Source organism: Emydura macquarii, unplaced genomic scaffold (assembly GCF_026122565.2).
Source record: "Emydura macquarii macquarii isolate MOO-44397 ecotype Brisbane River unplaced genomic scaffold, CSIRO-AGI_Emac_v2 contig_2636, whole genome shotgun sequence".
NCBI lineage: Eukaryota > Metazoa > Chordata > Testudines > Chelidae > Emydura > Emydura macquarii.
This window is the reverse complement of record NW_027132773.1, coordinates 23,895,326-23,919,777: the sequence shown is the minus strand read 5'-3', so window position 1 is coordinate 23,919,777 and position 24,452 is coordinate 23,895,326. Positions and strand designations below refer to the sequence as shown.

Genomic DNA, 24,452 nt, shown 5'->3' with positions numbered 1-24,452 from the left:
GCCATTTGTGAAGAAGAAATTTTAGTATGCTTAACTTCTAGAACTCAAAATTGAAAATGCTCAGCATAAATTAGAAATCAGGGATCAAAGATGAGGCTATCTTTATTTATTCTTTCAGTACCATCATCCAAGTAATGCATTCAGGTTTGCGGATGACAAATAGCCTTTGAGGAACAGTACATGAACTAACAATGCAGTTGTATGCAGAAGAACCCACAGTGAGCATTAAAGATTTTGATTAATAGACTGCCAGTACAATCATATGTAAAACAGCTAATTTTGAAGAAGTTATTTCCTTAACTAAAAAGTGTTGCATTTAGATACTTGGATAATATTGCAGCAGAACTCTAATCTGCAGTCCATTGTGAAGATACTATGAAGCAAGCAAGCAAGATGCACTTTGCAATTAAGTACCTTAAAGGAGTGTTCTTACTGCTGTATAAAACATTGGTGAATACCTTCTTGAAATTTGTGCCCAGTTCTGATCCACAGGCTTTCCAGAATATGAATGTTGAAAGGATAAGGCTGGTATACAGGAAAACCAGAGGATCAATCAAAACTTCTCAAATTTGAGATAACAGTTCTTCATATAAGCGAAGACTACTTACTACTAAGATCACAAAATACACAAATTTGGATAGCTGTGTGAAACTTACTCTACATGAATTGTATGCACTAAGGCAGTTGACCTCTCTGTAGATAATTAAGCCCAAAGAGAACATGAGTCAGTGATAAAGAGGAATTTTTAATGTGGTTTAGGACTTGACAAAGCTAGAACTCTGTACTGAGTATGTATGTTTCATTTCCTAAGCCCACTTGATTAAACTGTTCTTCTCAAATGCATCACTCCCCACCCCCCTTTTTGCAAAGGCTGTTTTATTCCCTATTTTAAAAAAATACAAACAGAGAAGTTTTAGCACTACTATGTTTCGAAGAGTATTATTACGCGGGGTGGGAATCCCCGCTACTAAAACTGATTACTTATAAATGCTATTAGACTTTAAAAACTAAAATAAGGGATTGTTTATAGGGCCAGCCTAGTGCACATGTGCACTGTAATATTTTCAATATAAGCATTATCAAGTAAGAAGTAGCCAAATGCATGTGTGAAATATTTCATGTACTATTTTCAGCAAATTATCAGATTATCCTGGTAAACTGACTGACTGGGACCCTGCTTTGCGTTGATACTCATACAAAAATAGGAGCTCTAGGATGCTGAGGATCCTAGGCTGTGGCTGAGGAGGAAACAATTTATTTGGTGTTGCCTAATCCTTTTTACATGCATTTTCAACATGAGACTTAAAACATGTTTTCCATATAAAATTTCAGTAACTTCTAAAGGAAAATCATACCATATAAGGTCTGAGGTAGATCAGCTGGTTTTTTTTTTCCCCCCATGACATGACGATCAGGTTCTTAAAAGGCCTGGAGAGACTACCCACAAGTTAGGGATCCTATTCCTCCTTGGGACCTGAACCTAGTTCTATCAAGGCTCATGGGTCTCCCCTTTGAAATGTTAGCTTTCTGCTACTCCTCTTCTAGAAGGTCTCCTTCCTGGTGCCGATTACCTTGGCATGAAGGGTTTCCAAAATTAGAGCACTTACCTTGGAACCACCATATACGGTGTTTTATAAGGACAGGGTCCTGCTGCGATTCCACCCAGCCTTTTTGTGTCACAGTTTCACAATAACCAGGACATATTCCTACCCGTGTTCTTCCCAAAACTGCACAAATCCAGACAGAAGCATAAGTTGTACACCTTAGATGTTAGATGGGTCTTGGCCTGCTACATGGAGAAGATTAAATCCTTCCGTAGGTCAACATAGCTCTTTGTTCTAGTAGCAAATAGGATGAAAGGTGTGCTGGCCTCTTCCCAGAGTATCACCTTGTAGATAAATGCCTGCATCAAGTTCTGTTATGAACAAGCAAAGGTGCCTCCATGAGCAATTGTAACAGCCCACTGTACCAGGGCGCAGGCCTCATTGGCAGCCTTCATGGCACAGGTGCTGATCCAAGACCTCTTCAGAGCTACCACCTAGTCTTCAGTCCATACCTTCATGTTTCATTATACTGTAACCCAGCAGACGCCATACTACACCAGCTTTGGCAGAGCAGTGTGCAAATGGCACACTCATGAACTCTGCGCCTACCTCCGAGAATACTGCTTGTGAGCCACCTAACATGGAATCAATATGAGCAAGCACTCAAACAAAAAAACGGTTACTAACCTTCTGTAACTGTTGTTCTTCAAGAGGTGTTGCTCATGTCCATTCTATGACCCGCCCTCCATTCACGTTAATGGCAAGAAGGGACTGAGGAGGCGCAGGGCTGGCGGCACCTCATACTGGTGCATGAGCACGAGATTCCAGAGGGTGCCAGAGCCAGCCCTACAGATACCACTAAGGCAAAAATCTCTAGCAGCTATGCACATCGGCGTGCACACACCGAACATGGAATGGACATGAGTAACACATCGCGAAGAACAACCATTACGGAAGGTTAGTAACTTTTTGTATACCTATAGGATACTTGAAAACTGGTTAGGAGAAGATGGTTAGGGAGAGTATGCTGGGGAAAAACACTAACCAGACTTGTAGTTAGTATCATCTCACTATGTTTTGCTTGTATATTTTTAAATGTTTGACATATCTGTTTAGATTGCATGTTCTTTGGCGTGGAGGAGGAGTGTCTTCCTACTTGTTTTAACAGTGACCAAGCATGTATTTGGAAAACTACTGTAATAACAAAAATATATATTTTATTAATTTGCTAAATATGTAGTTGTGCCTGTTTCTAAAACTAAATATATTTATACTGAATTGAATGGGTAGAGAACTATTAAAGTGGCTGACAAGTTGATGTTTTCAGAACAAAGTTGCTAGGTATGTTTTGTAAATATCTGAATGTTTATATTTTGAATAGGGAAGTTCTAAAAGGTTCATTTTCAGATGATTATAGCTAAATTAAAATGTCTTTTGGTTATGTTAATGAGAGGTTTTTAATAGACACCTCCAATTTTTGGTGAGTTCCACAGCTTAGCTGGATTTGTTTATTTGCACTATTGCTATTGAATCACAATAAGTATTTTTAATATTTTTTAAATGGAAAGGGCTGGTATCTTCCGAGATAAAGCCACTAGATGGCATTCCATGTGAGGACTGCAGTTAGATAAACAAATGCAATTTTGTCAGATGACAAATGCCAAGGGATCATAAGCTGAATGAGGGTGAGCAATGTCAGATGATGAAAGCGGAATTAAATGGTTTTAGACAATGGGTACTGAGGTGGAGATATGAAGCAAGATGAAGATATGGAAATTAGTATGGATTGTCATACTGCATTTAATAGTTTTCCCATTCACATAAGAAAAAAACAACTTAGTTCTTATCACATATCTCCAAAGTGCAGTAGCAACTGAAATATGAGGAAAAATTAATCTTGGTCCAACTCTGCTGAAAATAAAACAAAAAAGGGATGTAGTAAAGTAGAAGTATGTGTTGCATTCTTTCAAAACATTTCTGAGTCCTTTCTCCCATCTTCATGCACACAAAGTATGTCTGCATTAGTTTTTGACTATAGGTAATTTGCCAATTAACTAAATATCTAACACATTTTGTAAAGTTTTCAGTATTGGGTAGCTGTGTTGGTTCCAGGGCATGAGACACAAGGTGAGGTAATATGCGTTATCGGACCAACTTCTTTTGGTGGAAAACAAACTTTTGAGCTTCATAGAGCTTCTGAAGAAGAAGCTTGAAAGCCTGTCTCTTCCACCAACAGAAGCTGGTCCAATAAAAATATACTACCTCACTCATATTTGTAAAGATTAGTCTGCACACTCCCTAACTGTTCCAGGCTATGATAATTTCTGGTCTTTTGATTAAAATAGTAAGTTTTTTTTAAAAGATTTTGGAAGTCACTCTGGAACAAACAATTGGGGAATGTTTAAACTAGCTGTACAAATGTGTTAACTACCTTGAGTTAGCTGGGAATAAATTAACAAGTGGGTTTTTTGGGTTTTTTAAAATAGTGAAGACAAACCCTAAAATTTGCTAATACAGGTTTTCCTGCTTTCTCATCTGTTCCCAAAAGTTCAGAAAGATTTCAGAAAGCTTATTCCAATATTAAATCCTGATAATGAAAATAATTGCAAATGGGTTTAATTATCTCTCTACACTAGGGAGACTGTGCCAGCATAACCCTGTACCGTAGACATAAACCCCTTCCACTAGTACTCATTTTCCACTAGTGTAGGAACACCACCTCACTGAATGAAGCATTCTTCCATTGCAACACTCAGTGTAGATGCAGCTAGGTTGTCATAGTTATGTCGGGTGTGGGTTTGTGTTTTTTCACACCCTGACTGATGTGGCTATGTTAGTAGACCAAGCCTCAGAAAACAGCAAGTTAATCATGTGATCTGCAGAATAAGACAATTTAACTGATTTTATGTTGTGGAATCAACATTAAATACTAATTGTTGGTGATAAAATGGGAACAGGTAATGAATTAGAGCTTTGAGATGCATTAGTGTGTGCCATTTATAAAATAGTGTGCATTTTCATTTCACGCATGCTAGCCAGCAAAAAATGAATCCTTGCTGAACAGGGAAGTGTAGCAATTTTTTACTTTACATACTAACTCACTAAAATTACATGTATATATTTAGTATATCCAGAACACTATAGCAACAAACAAGTACACATACATTTTACAGAGAAGGGTTAATTTATTGTCAGATTAAATTTTTATTAGATGTAAATTTAAAAAGTAATTCATTCTAAGACAACTGTGCTAGCAGAGCATATTTTGAAGACTGCCAAAATTATTACAATCAATCTGTTATCATTTGATTATCCTCTATTAAGCTGTAGTACAGTATGGAAAATAAGTGCAAATTTTAAAGTTAAGAAATCTCACCTCTTTAATACACTTGATTCTCTGATGAAAGTCAATATATAAATGCAAAGTATTGGGTAGAATGGGGCTTAATGCAAGAGTTTAGAGCTTGTTAGACCACACACACAGTATACAGCTTGCCATGTAACAGCAACTGTGAGGTCTTCATTGCTAACCTGGCCTATTCTGGATTGCTTTGTTCTGAATGGGACCTACTTTTTTGATGATGTTGGCTGCAGGAGCTTTCCAGGGCTTGTGCATTTTTTAAAAAGGGACAATGGAGTGCAAGTGTATATAAACTAGCACTATGTTTTGTAGACAAGTGGAAGACTTTCTTTGTCCCAAAGAGTTTACAGCCTAAGCTTAAACATATAAAATGCTTAAAACACTTGGGGCGGAGGGAGGCTAGGAGAAAGAGTGGACAAGAGTGGGGAGAAGGAAATAAAAGGTTTGTTAAACCTGTCATTCAGATAGTAGGGAGCTAAACAAGGTGAGGTAGATTGGAACTAAATTTTGTAGGATTTTGAAGGTGAGAACTGGGGGGCTGAATTTGATATTGAAGGTGACAGGAAGCCTATGAAGGAATTCAGAGGCACTGGCTATGGTCAGTGTGGTAGGGATGTAGATGATTTTCATAACTGTGTTGTAAGCTGATGAGAGGTCAAGGAGAGAGACAGTCAACAGAGAGGATGAATTTGCACTCATCCACACTGTCAATATCCTGATCTTCAGTCAGGTTTCAGACCAGGTCTTGGAATGGAGACAACATGGCAATGCTGTTGTCCTATCTCCAAATTTTCACTGATAAGCAGGCCGATATTCATACCTGTATATCTATCTATGGTATTTGATACCATATGACTATTAATATCTGCCTCATCAATGTTATGAGGATTAATAGGAGCCATTTTGATGCTCACTCCATTTTTCTTTCAGGATGCTGCTAGAGTCGTGATAGGTAGCTGTTCCTCCACCTCAAATGCTTGGCTGTGAATTTTCTCTTCAATGCATTTTAATACCTACATGAAAATTGGTGAAAATCAACAAGAGCCAATCAGTCCAATAACAGGAATATCCAGCTTCATATCGTTTTAATTCTAGTGCAAATACCATCATCTCCCAACTATCCTGATCTCTGCCTGAGATCAGCACTTGGATGAAGGACAGGTGTTTAAAGATGGGTAAAGATAAGAAGAGGGAAACATTCTGAAGAGCTATCTATCTCCATTGTAACACATAGTATTGAGAAAGTTTGTCCTCAGATTGCCAAAACATTCCATGACCTTGAGACCTTCTTGAATTTCTGAATGGAACTGGATCCTTAAATAGCTATAACTGCAAAAAAAAAATCTTTTGTAAATTAAAAATATCTGCATGAGATTAGCAAAGAGGCTACACACCTCCTATTGGATTGTGTCTTCATGAGCCATGTCATCTTGATTTCCAGGTAGGATTAGTGCAACTCATTTTTCCTATTATGAACGTACAGAACTTAAAACAACCCCTTTACACCAGAATTCAGGAGCCTGCCTCCTCACCAATACCAGCCACTGACAGCATGTTACTTCAGTGCCCTAACCACTCTTCCTTACAGAATACATGATCAATTTCAAAGTCTGTGCCATTTTTCAAGGCCCTCCATAGAAAGTGGCCCTGAGTGTCTCAGAGCCCTTGTGTGACAATGACTCTCAGCTTTATTCCTCCAGGCTTATGAAATTGTCATCCTCAAGGGTGAAATTCAGGATGTTCTCTGTGAAACCGCCAAGGCTTTAGAACACATTGCTGGAGGAAATTAGAATGACTACACATCTCAACCTTCGGAAGGAAGTGTAAAATTCACATCTCAGCTTAGTGTTCTTGCACAGTTAAAAGTAGCAAAGAAGAAAGAATGAGTCAACCGAGATGAAGGCACAAAGAAGACTGAGTGAGGGTGTGAGAGAGTGTAGGAGAGAAGGGTAATAAATGAAGATGATGGGGGAAAATAGCCCTGACTGCTGTGCAGAAAATGGGGAGAAAATGATATAGCTGACCTATTTTGAATATGGTTATTTACTCTCTTCTTTTAAGCACTGAGATAGTATAATGATGTTATAATGATTAGTTATAATAACCTAAATAGATAGAGGGAAGTGTGAAATGATAAAGGAGTTTAGTGATGGAAATGGACAGATGTTTGGAGATGTGGCAGATGAGAAAAACATGATTTGGGGACTGTCTCAGGCTTTGTACTCGCTACAGTTTGTCAGTATAAGTTATGTTGCTCATGGGTGTGAATATAGGCGTGCACAGCACATTTGATTAGAGTGTGCACATTTGATTAGGGTGTGCGGCAACTCCTTATTTTTGGCGGCAGCTCGCGTCACGTGATACCCTGCAGTAGTTTTTCCAGCGGCAGGGAATCTCGAGCCCTGCATTAGGGTGTCCCTGGGCACACCCCGTGCGCACGCCTAGGGGTGTGAATAAGCACCTCCGGTGAGCGACATAAGTTATACTGACTTATGTGCTGGTATGGACAGCACTATGTCAGCGGGAGAGCTTCTCATACCAACATAGCTACTGCTGCTTGTGGGGGTTTGAGTAATTAAGTCGACTGGAGAGCTCTCCTAGCAGCTTAGAATGTCTCCATTAGCAGGCTACTGCAGCTGTAAGCGCTGTAGGTTAGCCACAGCCTCAGTGTGAGGAAAGAGGAGACAAAAGTGACGGTGCTTGATTTTGTGGGACAGGAAGGATGGGGTTGCTGAAAATAATGAAGGGGAAAGAAATTATGAAAACAGATTTGGAAGAAAGATTAATTCATTTTTCCACTACCTCAATATTTCTGACATCCAGGAGAGGACAGAGCTATGAACAGTCAGGCATGACTGATTGACTGAAAGTTCAGTGGGGAAAACCTGGTTTGTCATGAAACCAAAAAGCTTTGGATCTTTGCACCAGACCTCAAGGACTACTCTGTAGAGCCAAGTGAATGTTTGCACAGCATTTTGAACATGTAAAGTGCTATTGGTAAGTAGCAGCATTAAGACACAGCAGAAAATCAAATGGTGGGGGTTTAAGTGGTTAAGGTTTGTGATGAACGTATATCCATTCCTTTTTAAAAAAGTGTTAAATTAAGACTTTTCATATATTAATAGATCAAAATATCCACGTAGTGTCAAGCCTGTCTACACAGCGTAATTTGCCTACTGGATTCAAACAGAACACTTAGGATATTGTTAATGACAAGTGGAAGCTCATTAGGGGTCGGTTCTGCATGACAGTAAAATGTTTATGGCACAGCACTGTTAGGCATAATGCAATAGGTCAACAGCCAATGCCTTTGTGGCATCTGAACACTGTGTGCCTGCATGTACTAATGTTCTCAATGTAGTTAAAATGTAATATAGCGGTGTCATTTAGCTTCCTACTCTATTTGTGGGCTCATTCAGATAAAGGCATTGTTTGGTTGATAACCCGTAGCAGCTTCTCTGTACTGCACGGGACGGTGAGAACCGCAGACAGGTCGCGTTTTCAAAAATGTGCACGCACGACTGTGGTTTTGCACCCATGTATGATTACAGCGCGCGCGCACACACACACACACACCCTTTGGGTGCGCGCTTGCAGCTGTAAGTGTTCTTCAAAGGCAGGCTCGCCCCTGGCATCTAAGACGCGTAGATAATCATTCATCCCCGGCCCGGCTTCCTGCTCAGGGCAGGGGCCTCCCCGTGCGGTGTGCAGTGAGCGGGCCCCGGGCTTTTGCAGGGCCGTGTTCTCCCCTGGGCGTTAGGGACGAAGTGCTGGGGCAGAGCCTGAGCTGCAGCGCTCGCACGACCACCAGGCGTCAGCCCGCGCGCCGGCTCTGCACCACAGCCCCTTCCCTCACCCCCAGCACCTAGTCCTGCCTCGCATCACCAAGCCGCAGGCCCCGCCCAGCCCGGGCGCGGCCTCCCAACGCGCAATGTGCGCATGCTCGTCGTACTTCCCCCCTCCCGCTTTAGGTCTCGCGAGAACCGCAAAGGTCCGACGGGTTGCCATGGTTACAATGACAACAGGCTGGCGGCGCTCAAGGCCTGCGGGTGCGGAGAGGTGGCTTGTCCGGGAAGCGGCGCTGAGGCCTGGGCGCTGAAGTAAAGGGGCCCCGAGCGGGAGAATAAAGCAGCCCCGGCTGAGGGAATCTAGCGGCGCCGGCAGCCAGCATAGACAAGTAGAACCGCCGCGGGAAGCGCTATCACCACCGTGGGTGCCTACAGCTCCCAGCATGCCATGCGCTGCTCCCGCTGTAGGGGCGCTAGTCTGGTGGCGGGGCGGTGCTGTGCATGCCGGGAATGAGAGCCTAAGGGCTCTTTTTGTAGAATGGGTTGGGTGATTTTCGGGGGCTGCGGTGCATTTTGGGAGCTGTAGTTCCTACGGTGCATGGGGGGGCTGTACTTTATCACCTGCTGACCCAGGACAATGTAATGGGGTCACAACTCGCAGTCCCAATAAAACCATGTTAGGGGTCTGCATGATGGCAAGGTGATAGGTGGGGGAGGCAACGCCATGGTGCATTGGCACCCTGTTTCATGAGCTTGGTACAGGGGCTGCCCATCAAGGTACCAAGACACTGTATCAAAATGTCATCAGATTCCACAGCAGGAACCCAGGATGCCCCCAACTATTGATTAGGCTATTCTGCCCTCTGGTTTGTGAAAACCATTGGGAAGGTGTTGAGCTCACCGTTGCGAGGATTGGTAATGCTTTTTCTTTGTGAACCAAGAATCCAAACCACACTTAAATAGGTAGTATAGGGATGAACATGGTTAAGTGTTTTAGTGATTTGAAGCAATCAGATGCTTGGGGATAGGCACCAGTATGCAATTCTAAAATAAATAAATAAGAGTTTGTGAATTATTATAGTTATTCATGCAGGAAGCTTAAAAATATGTCATCTTAATTTTCAGGAAAATGGCTGATCCAAAGGAGGTGGTGGGTAGCAACAATGAAGTAGATCAAACTGAACCATCAGACACTGAAAAGCAAATAATAGAGCACACACTTATAAAACCACAAGCAGAAGACGCTACAGAGACTGATCACATGAGCATTGCAGAGATGTCCGTTCATCTGAAAGCAAGGACAGAAGCATCACAGTCAAATGAGGATGAACAACAGAAGGAGCAGGAGCCAGCTCTAGAGGCTCATGGGCAGGAACCAGCTTTTGAGGACCAAGACCTGACAAGTGTAGATGAGCAGGAACCAGCTTTTGAAGACCAAGACCAGACAAGCATAGAAGAGCAGGAACCAGCTCTTGAGGCCGAAGAGCAGACAAGAGTAGAAGAGCAGGAACCAGCTCTTGAACAGGAAAATGATCTTGATGTGGGTAATCAAGAAGAATTGCTTGAAAAAGGTGAACAAGATGTATCTGAGCCAACTGCTCCATTAATTGAAATGACTGAAGAAATTTCTCAAATTACTACAGAAACATATGCTAAATTGTTAGCAGCTGAAATATACAATTATGATAGGATGCAACTGGAGGTGATGACAAATGCTACAGCAACAGGTATAAAATTTGCCACATACAAAAATTGGTTGTGACTGCCAGGTTTTTATAAAAGCTATTTTATCATTTTTATTCACAACTTGCTCATGGATTCTTGGCTTTTTCCTATCACCTTACTGAGGCAATATGGATGTCAGCCAATATTTTTAATATAAAAATCAACTTTAAACTGCATTGTATTAATCAAAATTGTTTCTTACCCTTTCCACCTTCTGGAACACCAACCAACCAGATACAAGTAATATTTTTTTCTAATCTGGTAGCCAAATGTAGCATAAATGAAGTGTTTTATATATCGATCACTGTTTCTCTGTTTAGAATATTCTCTTCTTTGAGACCCACAGAGTAAACTGAGCAGTTCTGTCATCATATTGGTATGCAAGGTCACACAGTAGTACTGCCATTGGTATGTTTTCCATTCTGATTTGTTTACATGTATGTAATTTTGTTGTAAATTGTTTTAAATATAATATTTATAATATAAAAATGTGTTTCTTAAATATAGATATAATATATATACACTGTTATACACATGAAGCATATTTGGAAGGAGGAAAGAAAAGTGCCTAATGCATATTGCAGGAGCTGAGATTGAAATCTTCAATCCAAATAAAAAGATTTATAATCCTTTCAATTAACATCACATGAATTGGCATCTCTGTTTATTTTCCTCAGTTAAAATCATGTTGGTTCCTGATATCCAGATGATCACAATGGCTTTTAACATTGGCCAAACTGTAGGGAAGCTCAAGCAATGCTTTGCATCACAACTAAAAGTACCACAGGACGTCTTACAGGTCGTGTTTCAAGGTATGTATCAAAGATTTATTAAAAAGTTTTCGTTCTTCAGCGCAACTAAAAATCATAAATGATTAGTCCCTGATCCTGAAATTGGATCATCAGAGGCAGACTTCAGTGGGGCTCCACATGAGTAAAGAAGTCTGGTCATGTGGATCCAATTGCAGGATCAGGGCCTTACTTACTTACAAAAAAATATATTTTTGACATATACCATATACTAAATTTAACAGGCCAAAATTATTCCTGGTGTCAGACCATTGAAATCAGTGGAATAAGAATCCAGCTCACTCTTATTTAGGTGTTTTGGCTCTGCATGACAAAAAGCAGTAAACGTTTATTTTAGTCAGTAGATATATCTCTGAATACACACAGGGAGCAGATCTGTTGAATAAGAAGTTGCATTGTTACATCAACTCAAAAGACAACCAAACTTCAAGTGTTTTGTTCAATCATTTTTTCATTATTGAACCAAACAAAATGTTAATATTTTTCTAATGCTGAAAACATGTTTTTTTATTATTATAGTCCAGTGATTTTCCTCAAACATTTCACAAAAAAATCACCTCTGTAGGTGGCACCAAACATGAAAAGTTCCAGACCTTTCCCCCTCCCCCAAAAATTTAGAGTAAGTGAAATCTTAGAGCATGTCATGGCCTTCCGGGGAGTCATGCTGAGATTTCAGTTTGACCTATTTAAGATAAGAATGGGGCAGGCAAAGCCCTGAACACTGGTGTTTTTTCTTCTGTAAGATATACCAAACCAGCAACAAACAGGTTCTGATGACCTCACTGGTCATTCAGTAGACAAAACACAGTTCCCTTAAAACTATCAAGCCCTTTGGCTAGCATCAAGACAGCCAAGTCAAATATGATGGGGATTACTGAAAATCTTTATTCATCATATATAAAAAGAGTTCTACCAATCCCAGAGACTCGGACACATTACCAAACAGGTCAATGAATAGTTCAGTTCTTACCCAATTAAACGCTTAAAGCCAATGCTTATTAACTAAACTAACATTTATTTTAAAAAAAGGAAAGAGCATAATGGTTAAAAGGTCAGATACATACACAGATGAAAATAAAGCTGTTAGGTCAGTTTCAAAGTAGAGATGGTAACTGAATTGCAAACTTCTTAAATTGCAAAGTCTCTGAAATTACCCAAACAGCTTGGAGGTCATCAGTCCTTGTTTAGAGTTTCTTTGTTAGAAATCTAGTCCAGAGAAATGAAGACTAACTAGTCCATGTGTAGTTTGTTCAAATTCTCCCATGAGAATCAGCATGGTGATTCCAGGCTTGTACTGGGATCCTGATCTTACGATCCAAACTTTCCCTGACAAGCTTGGACAGATTTGAGACAAAAAGGATCAGGCCTGAAGCTTCCTTTATAATTGAAGCAAGGTGGGCACTTGCAGATAACTCCGTCATGTGAGCTTTGATGAAAGAGACATTTGATCTTTAGGCAATGGGTCCTTCCTCAGTTTAAATGGCTATTGCTGTCCATATTGTCTATCAAGACAGTCCACAGACGCTTTCTTAAGTAGAGAATAGTAATGTATATTGTCCTTTGAAGTAAAACCTTCACCTCCTAGGCATACAGGTAATTAGCTGCATTAGCACAGTTAACAGACAGTTTACATAAACCTCAAAGAGTAATACAGGCAAATGATGTTATTACATCAAAGGTCCATCGAGACATTAATATTCCCTTTGACCTCTTAATCAAATAGAACAACAGTAATAGACAGGAAAGCAGTTCATCTACATTGCTAACCTCTAACAAGATATATGTAAACAACATCAAATAACTACCAACAATACACTTGCATATCAAAGCTCTAATCTACTTATGAGGAATGACGCTCACTACCATTGTATTTTCCTATAATATGTCTCAAAAGGTCACAGTTGGACCATGTAATTTGTAAAGTTGCTTGGCTTTTTCGGGTCTAGCATCACGACGTCTGATTTAGTAACCAAGCTAGGTGGACTAGAAAGGAAACAGTTGGTGTTTTGTGGTTAGGGGAACTAAAAAGTGAGTAAGATCCAATTGGTAGATGTTGCTCTGGAAAATTACTATCCTTAATTTTTTCCTTTGTGTCAATGACACAGATGCTAGGAAAACCGCCTACTCTTTCTTAAAACTTGCTGCTGAACTCAATTTTCTTTTTCTTGGAGGATCTGCAGGGCCAAAGATGACCAAAAAGTGGCAGTGACTTTCTGCTGGGAGACAATGGAATTGGCAGGCTATACTTTTCAAACCTGTTACAGCAGCCTTAAAAACAGTTTGTCAAAACCAGTGGAGACCCTAACAGATCCAGGACTCAACTTCATTTATTTCCTATTAAAGAAAGATGTATTTGAAATGTTTCATTAAAATTAATGGCAGATTGTATCAATCTTAGGCCTGGTCTACACTTACCTGGCAATTTGGCGGCAGTCGACGGGAGTTACGCAAGCTACGCAGAGTTCCTGTCGACGCAGCGCTACGCCACTTGAGAGGGTGGTTTTACAGCGTCAACTTCTGGATCAATTGAGCGGGACTTCACTGACCGCTCAATCAACCCAGAAAGGTTGATCTGATGGTGATGACTTTGCCGCCATCAGTATAGACATATCCTTAGTGTTTAATCCAGAGGTTAGCACCAGAATATCCAGTGCATTTCAGCTTTCTGGTCAGTTTGTTTATTGTGCACACACATTAGCAAGTCTGTAAATAATATTTTCTATTTAATATTTCTATGTCCAAGATTTTCAAAAGCGATTAGTTACTTTGTGTTTCCCAGTTGTTGGTTGGCCAACTGGAGACACCTTACAATGTCTTCATTTTCAGAAAGTGCTAGCACATACCCTTTAAAGTGTCTTAAATTGGGCAGACAAAGTCACAAGAAACATTTGAAAATGTTGGCTTATGTGCCTTTAATTACTTTTAAGAAAAGGAAGACCTTCAAGCCACAAATATTTTATTTATTGTTTATGGGTAAAATATTCAAAAGTGCTTAAATCCCATGGAATTCCACCTGCTTTTACCTTTCCAGCTGGTGGATCTATATTAGGGGGCTGGAGCGAGGACATTATCAGTATGTTCTAGAATAGAGGTGCTGTCTTTTTTGACTATCTGTGCAACCCAGAAATTTTATTTTTAGTTTTCATATTAAAACTAAAACTTATTAAAAGCCACTCAGCTGAGTTTTACTAATACAGTAAATCCTCAAAAAGGGCAAAGAGTAACTAAATTATAAAAGGTAGAAGTTTACAGATGTTTTTAATATTAACATAAGATAGATAAATATTTTAATTGCTGGGACTTTTGTTTCTAGCAGGTGAATATGAATGATATTTTTCTCTTTTTGTGATGGTGACAGTGCTACATGGGACATCTTTTGGGGGAAGAAGTACCACAGATTTCCCCTAAATTCAGTGCAAACTGTCTTCTTAGCTCAAAAAATTATGATTATTCTGTGATATATTTCACTAAAATCATCTGTAGTTTGTATTTCTTCCTGAGGAAAATTCTTAAGGGATCCTCATTTGTTAGAGAAAAATACCTTACATTGTTAATTTTTTTTAAAAACTTTTAGGGAGGCTGATCGAGGATAGGGAGACTCTAATGAATATTGGAGTTATGCCTCATGGAACCATCCAGCTTGAGATGTTTTCTCTTAATCCAGAACAGTATCCAATCAAAGCAATTAAATTAAAGCAAGACTACAACATGCCTGATGTCATAACTGTGAGAGTGCAAACAGGTCAACGTTGTTTTTCAAATATGCATTAATATTAATATTCTATGTGTCACATTGTATGTAATCAAATTACTTACAGAATAGCATAGAATGGTATCTGATAATTGTTATATCTGAACAGATTCTGACACATTCCAAGATGTAGCAGTGGAGATTGAAAGGCCTACCTATCGTAAACCATTTCTGGGTGGATTTAAGCATCGGGTAACAGGCGTGGAATTTCATAATGCAGGATCACAAACAGTACCCAAAAAACGACATGACAAAGGAATTAAAGTATTTTGCAGGGAGACACAGGTAATCCTTTAACAGTCTTTCATTTTGAACATTTGCTGCTAAATAGAATAATACTGACATGGTTGTCAGATATTAAGGTACGGTGGAAATAATTGAGCATAAATCAAAAATAAATGTCAAAATAAGCAGTTTAACTTAAAAATAAATAGTTAATAGGATTAACTTACATGGTTTTATTTTCAATAGCTGACTTTCAATCATTTTAATTGGAAAAAATATAAAAATCTTCATTACAGGTTGTTATAATGTCATATTTTAACATAAACTATATTTTTATTCTAGACTGTTGTGGAGAAAAATAAGCGCCAACAGACTAGAAATACAACGTCCACACAGATGACTAAAATTGGCCTCTATGTGTCAAACATGACAGACAAGCTAATAGAACCAAGAACATATCTTACAGCAGAAGAATATCATAAACATAGACTTGATGCAGTAAGTTCTCATCCATTTGAAACTTTATCTGTAAAGCAGCATATTAAAGATAAGATGGAATAAATGTTCAAAGATGAATGGCAAAAATGCCTATTCATCTTTAAATGTTGTTTTTATGATTGCCAGTGGGGCCAGAGGGAAAGCATGTATCTGCTAATTTACAATCTTAACATTGTATTTTAACAACACTGAGATAATCATTAGTTACTGCACACATTGAGAAATTTGGTCTGCAGACTTTGTAGTTTCAGTCTCAGAATGAGTGACATCCCGACTGCTATGTAGAAGTTTGTCCGATTCTGTTTTTGTTCCCTCATAGCTTTCTCAGTTTCTTTAATTAGGCAAATTGTATGCATTAGAGCATGACTCCACAAGTTGATCCATGGAGGCAACATGGTCTAAGAGGATGGAGTGCTGAACAGGAATTTTTGAGATCTGGGTTCAGTTCCTGGCTCTGCCACAGGCCTGCAGGGTGATCTTGAGCAATTTGTTTCCCTGTTCAGGGCCTTGATTTCCCCACTGACTTCTTTTTCTAAAGTGCTTTGAGATCTACTGATGAAAAGTGTTATATAAGAGCTAGGTGGTATTATGATTTTGTGGAATTGGGCCTTGAATACAAGACTGCCCCTATAGGCCTGCAGTTTGTTTTAATATGTTTTCTAATACCCTTTATGGAAATTATTAAAGGGTGTGCAAATAGTATTATGCAGCCAATTTTAGTTGCATTTTCCAGTTTTCCTTGAAGGACAGGCACACATTTTTGAAGATTTCTTCCATAATATTACAAGCCAGTTTTGGTGCGTGTGCAAGCACATGCAATTCCATTTAATCAAAGGTGTTATGTCTGTTTGCACTAGATCTGAATTTTTGGCCTAATTTATTATATTGTTCAAATTTGCAAGCTGGCATATAGAATATTGTATCTTGCTTTTTGTTAATGTAATTAAGATATTGTGGAAAGCTGAACTTCTCTAAAAACTTGTATCTCTGTTGGGTCCAATGTATGTACTTATGATCTTATTAATAAATATTTGACTTCTGAATATCCGTGTTCACTCATCCTTGAAGCAGATGAAGTGCATTTACTGGAGAGAAAATATTCTAGTCTTTGCTTCTGTTTTCTGATAAATGCTGTTCAATCAAACATTTAAAAACATACAAAAAATTGCACAGCATTGTAACTAGATACATTATAAGAGTTGTTTAGTCTACTGTAAATGCAGTTTATTCAATGAGGGGAGGCTGTACTGGGAGAACAGTGCTGTAGAGTTAACAGATGTAGTGAGATCTACTGAGGGTCTCCTTAGGATCATTTATGCTTTTCTCAGCCCAGCTGCAGGTCCCCCTGTGCTGCAAGTACTTGTTGTCTATCTGCAAACTTATCACATTTAGAGCCAAACTCCATGCCTCTAATCTCTTCCCAGGCTGGCTGCATGTCTTCTTAAGGGCACAGATGCAAGCTTCAATTTGCAGGTTTTTGCTTCCTCGGGTCTACTAAAGGGTCTCCCTAGATTGATATTTGCACCAAGAACGTCTTTACTTTTGGAGATGTTCAGCAGCAAACTCTGTGTTCTGCTGTCTGTCCCCATTTGTTGTGGTAAACCTGTGTACCCAAAACAGTGGTCCTATCTGCACTGTGAGACGCTTTGCCTGCAATAAGGAAGTAAATTAACAAATGCAGAGGGAATTTTAAAAGATCACATATCAACAACCAGAACTGCTCTCTTACTTTCATACTCTCACTTATTTAAAAAAAAAAAAGTGCCCTTCTCAACATGACTTAGTCTCACTTTAACTATTAGCTCACAAACAAAAGAGAGTTGATTTTCCATTAAATCTTCACTTTCTCTGTAAGTGTAAAAGGCAAATGTTCAAGTATATTTGCCTAAGTTGCATGTTGTTGCACATTTTTATCTATTATTATTTGTATTACCGTAGTGCCTAGGAGCCCAAGTCATGGCTCAGAACCTCATTGTGCTGTGCACTGTACAAATACAAAACAAAAAGACAGTCCCTGCCCCAGAGTTTACAACCTGTGTATTAGACAAAAGACAACACAACGATACAGATGGATGGGGGGAGTACAATAGGCAGTGGTGTCAGCATACCAGAGGACTAATATTTGGTAAGGTTTTTTTTGTTTTTTGTAGGCATTATGGCAAAGGAGAGTTTTAAGGAGGAATTTTGAAGGAAGATAATGAGGTAGCCATATTTTATAATCATAAGTCAAGCATACATTTGATCACTTGAAGCCAGATGGTCAGTGGTTTACTTGGGCTCAATTCTGCTGTCACTAACGTAACTACCATCTCCCTTGGTAGGAGTGTAATGAAGGTCATGATCTAGTTTTCCTACATTTTAAACAAAATGATAATTTCTAACAAATTTCTCTTGTACTTAAAACAAAATTTCTGGCATTGTACTTTAAACTGATAATTACTCTTCTATTTTTTTCCTCCATTTAGGTAATAATATTACAAACAAATTTCCGACGATGGCATGCCATAAATGTTGTACAGAAATTAAAAGAAGAGAAAAGGTTGAGGTTAGAATGGGAGGCACAAGAAGAGTTAAGGAAAAAAAGAGAGAAGGAAGAAAGATTGAGAAGGGAGCATGAGCGAAGATTGAATCCTAAAACAAAAGAAGACTTTGAACTACTTTACCATGCTTTAGAATGTAAGTTTTTCTTAGAGGCATTCTCAAATTGTCTTAGGCCTCAACTGTTGATTTTGGTAAAAGCAAACTTTTACAGAGTTCATCCTTTGCTGTACTTTTTTATATTTTGTTTCCTCTTCTTTTCTCTTTTATTCTTCTCACTGTTCAATGAATTTGCTGTTGGTACCCTGCATGTAGGTCGCCTTAGTCTTATCCCGCACTGAAATTAATCATGTTTCCAGTATAGACAAAACCTTTCTAACTTTCCCTTGCAATAGCATGACGTAAATGTTGCAGAGAGATACCTGCTATAACAATTAATAAAAGAATGACTGGAACATACAAATATTGCACAGAGAATATCTGTGCATACCTTTCTGAAGAAAAAACATTATCTAAAAACTGGCCTCGTGCAAATGTTGTCTTACGATGAAACTACAGGAATTCCTCTAAAATTTCTCATATTGAACAGGACTCTGGTAGTCTATTTGTAGCAACTAATAACATTACCTTGGTAGCGCAAGTGGTGATGAGGACGACATTGTTTAGTGAACTGAACTCAAGATAGGGAGTTAAAAAATTCTATTCTCATGTGTTCCACTGATTCTGCCACATTTCAAGTGTATGAAAGGATAAAATGCTGCTCAAGTACCAGGCAGTATTCATGTTAATAGCCACAATTTTCAAAAGTGACTAGTAATTGTGGGTGCTCCAGTTTTTGGGCACCCAACATGACACACATTCAAGGGGCCTGATTTTCAGAGATTGAGCTTGCAGCACTTTCTGAAATCAGTCCCATGGAAGATGTGTGACACATTGGATACCCAAAAATTGAGGACTCCAAAATCGCAAGTCATTTTGATAATCTTGGCCATTTCTTTTTAGTGCTGATGTTTGGAATCTGGAGCCCCATATCATTTATTTGAAAACCTGTTTCACAATTAGCAATATATTAGATGGCTGTGTGACCACTCTGCTTGGCTTTCTTTTTAAGAGGCTTACTTGAGATAGAAGCAACAAAGATCAGAGTTGAAATCCTGAATGAATCTTGATATTTTTAGATTTGAAACTTGGGGTTATAGAAGGGGTTTTTTTTCGTTTTTTTTTCGGTTAAAATACCATCTGGTTCACAGGCACAATAAAATCCTTAGCTGTGAATGTTCAGGAATGTTATAGCTAGGCAACATGAGAAGTTGGTGCCACTACAAACAATGTAAAAGAAAATTCCATTACTTGAAATGTCTTTAACATTTTATGTTGAAAAAAATCAGTCATTAGATTAATTATTGACTGTTTGCTTTTATTTTTGTTTGTTTGTTGGTTGACTGGTTGCTCCTCTAAATAGTGACCCGCAGTCATTCTTCTCATTATAATAGAGCTTAGAGATTCTAGGAACCACTTTTTTTCCTACCTGCAGCTAGAAGTACTTTCACATTCTTACAGTGTCAACAGAGTATACAAGCTAAATCACTGTGACAGTAATAGAATGAGATTATTATCCTCTAGAGATCTGTGAAGGGCATTGCTGGTGATCACAACAGGGGTGGTTTGTTACAGGGTCAGCGAGAACTGGCTGGAGTTTTTAATCACAATTTTTTTGTCAAAGAAGTTGAGCATGAATAGTAAACAAGCTCTAATTTATATAATAATATTTTAGTAAGGCAATTTTATTAATAAAATGTCAAATGGGCATATGGGAACAGTTTAAAAACTGGAGAGCGAATAAAAATTATACCAAATAAGATTCCTTAATGTCTGTAAAGCAGTTACACTACAAGGAGCATTTTTAAGCTGGTTGCCTATTCTCTGTGAATCAATAAGTGAATCTAGACAATTCCAGTAACTGTGTCTGAACCTTTTAGTCCCATAAACACAACCTTGCTTACTGTATTTTTTAGCTTTGTCTTTGAAATTGCTGCCTCCTTGTGGTATATTAAGCTTTGTGCTGTGCAATACTATTGTTGACTAAAATGGCTGCTCTTAGAAGTATCTTGAAATACTGTGAACTTGTCAGGCAGCCTAGCATTGAAACCATAGCGAAAGGAGCCTTAAGGAAATGAGTTGAAATATTCTAAAATGAAAAAGTATAAGGTACTGGAGTTAAGAAGTGAATAAACCTTTTCTTTGTTCAGCTCTTTCCTGGGAAAGGGTGTTATGTTATAGATTTCCCTGCTTCCCGCTTTCCCCCCAATAAGTATGCATTATATATTGTTTTCTTGACATGTATGCTTTGTTGCATAACTGTTTTGGAATAAAATTTTAAGGAAGGCTTATGTATGCAGAGAATTCTTAACTTTGCAGGAAAAAAAAAATCTTACAACCCCCTCCCCAAGGTTGATTATACAATACATAAAGAAAAGTCACTATCTCATTTAAAAATATTTTTATATTGTTAGGAACAGAAAGAAATTCATAAGTGTGTGTGTGTGTGTGTGTGTGTGTGTGTGTGTGTGTGTGTGTGTGTGTATTAAATAATCAGTATATCATCATTTATACACTGTGGTAATGGGCAGTACAAAACAAGCCAAGATAGATATAGATGTGTATGTGCATATTAAACCTAGTACAGGACATAAAAGGCAATAAGAAAAAGTTCTGTAAATACATTAGGAGCAAGAAAAAGGCAAAAGAAAGTGTAAATCCTCTACTTAGCGAGATAGGAGTGCTAATAATGAATGACATCAGGAAATCTTAGGTTATTAATGCATATTTTGCTTCAGCCTTCACTAAAAAGGTTAAATGTGACCAGATACTTAACACAATTAATATTAACAGCAAGGGGGAAGAAAGGCAAGCCAGAATGGGGAAAGAACAGGCTAAAGTATATGTAACCCTTCTGCCAGGCAGAGCTGGCAGCAGCAAAGGGCCGGGTTCTATATTTGCAGATTCCTGTCAATGATACAACACCAAACCAGCTTGAGCCCCCACCCAGTCACGTGAGAAATCACACACTATCCCCTGGCGCCCCCAAGAGGCAATACTTCCCCTCTCGCAAGCACAGAATCTGAGTGCAGAAAGTAAACCTTTTAATAAAAGGAAGGAAGTAACTCAGCACTGGTTTGGGAAAACAGTGCAAACAGAATCCATAAACACAGCAAGCCAAACCCACCCCACCCCAGAGTACTTGGAGCATGTCCTTCACTCTCCCTTCTAGCTTTCCCCTGCCCTAGTGATCGTCAGAGTTGCTCTGGTCACCTCTCTTTTGTGGAGCCCCGCCCCTCTTCTCTGCTGGCTCCTGCCACCGGCCAGGTGCAGGCTTGAGTAGTCCCCTCTGCTGCACCTGCCATGTCTGGGCCTTGCTAAATCCCATCTGCTGACTCCCCAGCAGTCTCTTGACCACCTCTCTTTTGTGGGGCCCCGCCCATCCTCTCTGCTGGCTCCTGCCACCAGCCAGGGGCAGGCTTGAGTAGTCCCCTCTGCTGCATTTGTCACATCTGGGCCTTGCTAAGTCCCATCTGTTGACTCCACAGTAGTCTCTTGAAATTTCCCAGTTCTTTTCCTGTTTTCAGCTCTTAGTGAGTTTCAGCTATCAGTTTTCATTTATGGGAAAATCTTCTACTAAAACAGGAGCAATGTTGCTGCTTTTGTTAACAAAACAAAAGATTCCAAAAAGAATAATTAATTCTACTTTTTAACAATGGGAGAAGAGAGTCAATCCATGCTTGAGACTAGCTCTTTGTCAGAATTGGTACCTACTCCTTCCTGCTTGATTTTTATAGTATCTGGCACCCAGATGCCTCCTTTGCTGAATGCTGTTCAAATGAGAGCGAATCTTTCATCAAAACAGACTAAGCACAGTTCTGCTGCCATTTGCGTATACAATAGGGAGACAACGTTTCATTACCCCTGTAGTTAACGCTGCAGTGATTTGTAACCCAATAACAGCCAAAACTGACCATTTCCCATCATGCTGCTTAGCAGCTAGGTGGGCTCATGCAGATACAGAGCCCATGCAAATAAAGTGTTCCCCCCACCCTTTCAGCTGACTGAGCAAGGGAAGGGCCACTCACACACTCAGACCTTGCTTATATATATTTAGATAAATGTATTGAAGTCAGCGGGGCCTGAAGAAATTCATCCTAAGCTACTTTAACCAACTATCTGAAGCAGTCTTGGAACCATTTGCAATCATCTTTGAGAGCTCATGGAGAATGGGTGAGGTCCCAGAGGACAGCAGAAGGGCAAACTTAGTACCTGTGTTTAAAAAGGGGAACAAAGAGAACTCAGGGAATTTTATACCAGCTGCCTAACTTCAATATCTGGAAAGATACTGGAACAAATTATTAAACAAGCAATTTGTAAGCACCTAGAGATAACAGGGTTATAAGCAAAAGCCAGCATGGATTTGTCAAGAACAAATCATGCTAAACCAATCTAATTTCCTCCTTTGACAGGGTTACTGGCCTAGTAGATGCAGGGAAGCTGTAAACATGATATATCTTGATTTTAGTAAGGCTTTTGACAGTCATGGCATTCTTATAAGCAAACTAGGGAAATATGGTTTTAGATAAAATTAACTATAAGATGGTGCATAGGTGGTTGAAAGACTAGTCAAAGATTAGTTATCAATGGTTCATTGTCAAACTGTGTAAAAGTATTTAGTGGGGTCTTGCAGAAGTCTGAACTAAGTCCACTACTATTCAATATTTAATTACTTGAATACTGCAATGGAGCATACACTTAAAATTTGCAGATGACACCCAACTTGGAGAGATTGCAGGTACTTTGGAGGACAGGATTAGAATTCAACTCAACCCTGAAAAATTAGAGAAGTGGTCTGAAATCAACAAGATGAAATTCAATAAAGCCAAGTACAAAGTACTTCACATAGGAGTGAAAATTCAAATGCATAACTGCAAACTTGGGAGTAATTGGATAGATGGTAGTACTGCTGAAAAGGGTCGCGGCATTATAGATGATTACAAGTGGAATATGAGTCAACAATGTGATGCAGTTGTGAAAGAGGCTAATATGATTTTGGCATGCATTAACAGGTGTGTTGTGTGAAAGACAGAGGAGATAATTGTCCTGCTCTATTCTGCACTGGTGAGGCCTCAGCTGGAATATTATATCCAGTTCTGGGCACCACACTTTAGGAATGATGTGGACAAATTAAAGAGAGTCCAGAGAAGACCAACAAAAATGAAAAAAGCTTTAGAAAACCTGACCTTTGAGAAAAGGTTAAAAAAACTGAGTGTCTTTAGTCTTGAGGGAAGACTGAGGGGGCATCTGATAAGTCTTCATAATGTTAAAGGCTGTTATAAAGAGATCAAAGATCAATTGTTCTCCATGTCCACTGAGTGTAAAACAAGAAATAATGGGCTTAATCTGCATCAAAGGAGATATAGATTATATGTTAGGGAAAAACTTTCTAATTCTAAGAACAGATTGGACAAACAGCTGTCAGGGCTGGTCTAAGATCACTTGATCCTGGCTCAATGCAAAGGACTGGACTAGATGCCCTCTCAAGGTTTCATCCAGCCCAATATTTCTATGATTCTATGATCTATGTATGTATGTATGTAATAGTTATTTAAACAAGCTAGTACAGTTGCCTGACTTGCATATGTTAGTGCTGTAGTCACTCTAACGTTTTGCTGCCTGGGTTTCCACTGTTCGTTTTTTGATAATTTGGTTCTAGGAGTCAGAAGGCCATACTTTCAGCTGCGTTATGATTTATATGCTGTCATCACTTTTGTCTCATGATTTGGGTGCACAATATCTGCATTCAGAGATCAAACTGTTGTGGGGGGAAGGAGGAGGCAGTATTGGTATTCTACCTAGGTTTGTCCACAAATGGAACTCTGTCCACTACAGATGCCACTCACAATATATGTATTCTGTAAACATTCAAAACATGATCATGGATTCTCTGAGGAGTTCCAGTGGTGAACTCCTTGGTCTTGGCTTTCTCTCAGAAGAGTTCAATTAAATGCATGGGGCACTGCCAGACTATTTAGGTTTGACTCCCTCTCAGTGGGGATTTGATGGTCCGTAGGTTCCTTGGGCTTGACTTTTTTTCATGATTGGAGAAAAATAGTAATACTCTGAGCACTACCAAGTGGTAGTACCATAGTGGTGCCAAAATGAGATATC

General features: G+C 39.1%; 1 protein-coding gene across 3 annotated transcripts in view; it reads left to right on the top strand.

Annotated features, from left to right (window-relative positions):
• Positions 1–8,895: 8,895 nt before the first annotated feature.
• Positions 8,896–24,452, top strand: part of IQUB (IQ motif and ubiquitin domain containing) — a 40,734-nt gene continuing 25,177 nt past the window's right edge. For 2 of the 3 annotated variants that reach the window (XM_067563980.1, XM_067563982.1), the window contains exons 1-7: positions 8,896–9,114; positions 9,819–10,420; positions 11,096–11,230; positions 14,802–14,969; positions 15,088–15,263; positions 15,546–15,701; positions 18,167–18,377. In XM_067563980.1, the coding sequence (XP_067420081.1) occupies positions 9,823–10,420; positions 11,096–11,230; positions 14,802–14,969; positions 15,088–15,263; positions 15,546–15,701; positions 18,167–18,377 (1,444 nt within the window). In that variant the 5' untranslated portion in view covers positions 8,896–9,114; positions 9,819–9,822. The remainder of the gene's footprint in view (positions 9,115–9,818; positions 10,421–11,095; positions 11,231–14,801; positions 14,970–15,087; positions 15,264–15,545; positions 15,702–18,166; positions 18,378–24,452) is intronic. The other variant, XM_067563981.1, reaches the window with a different exon arrangement.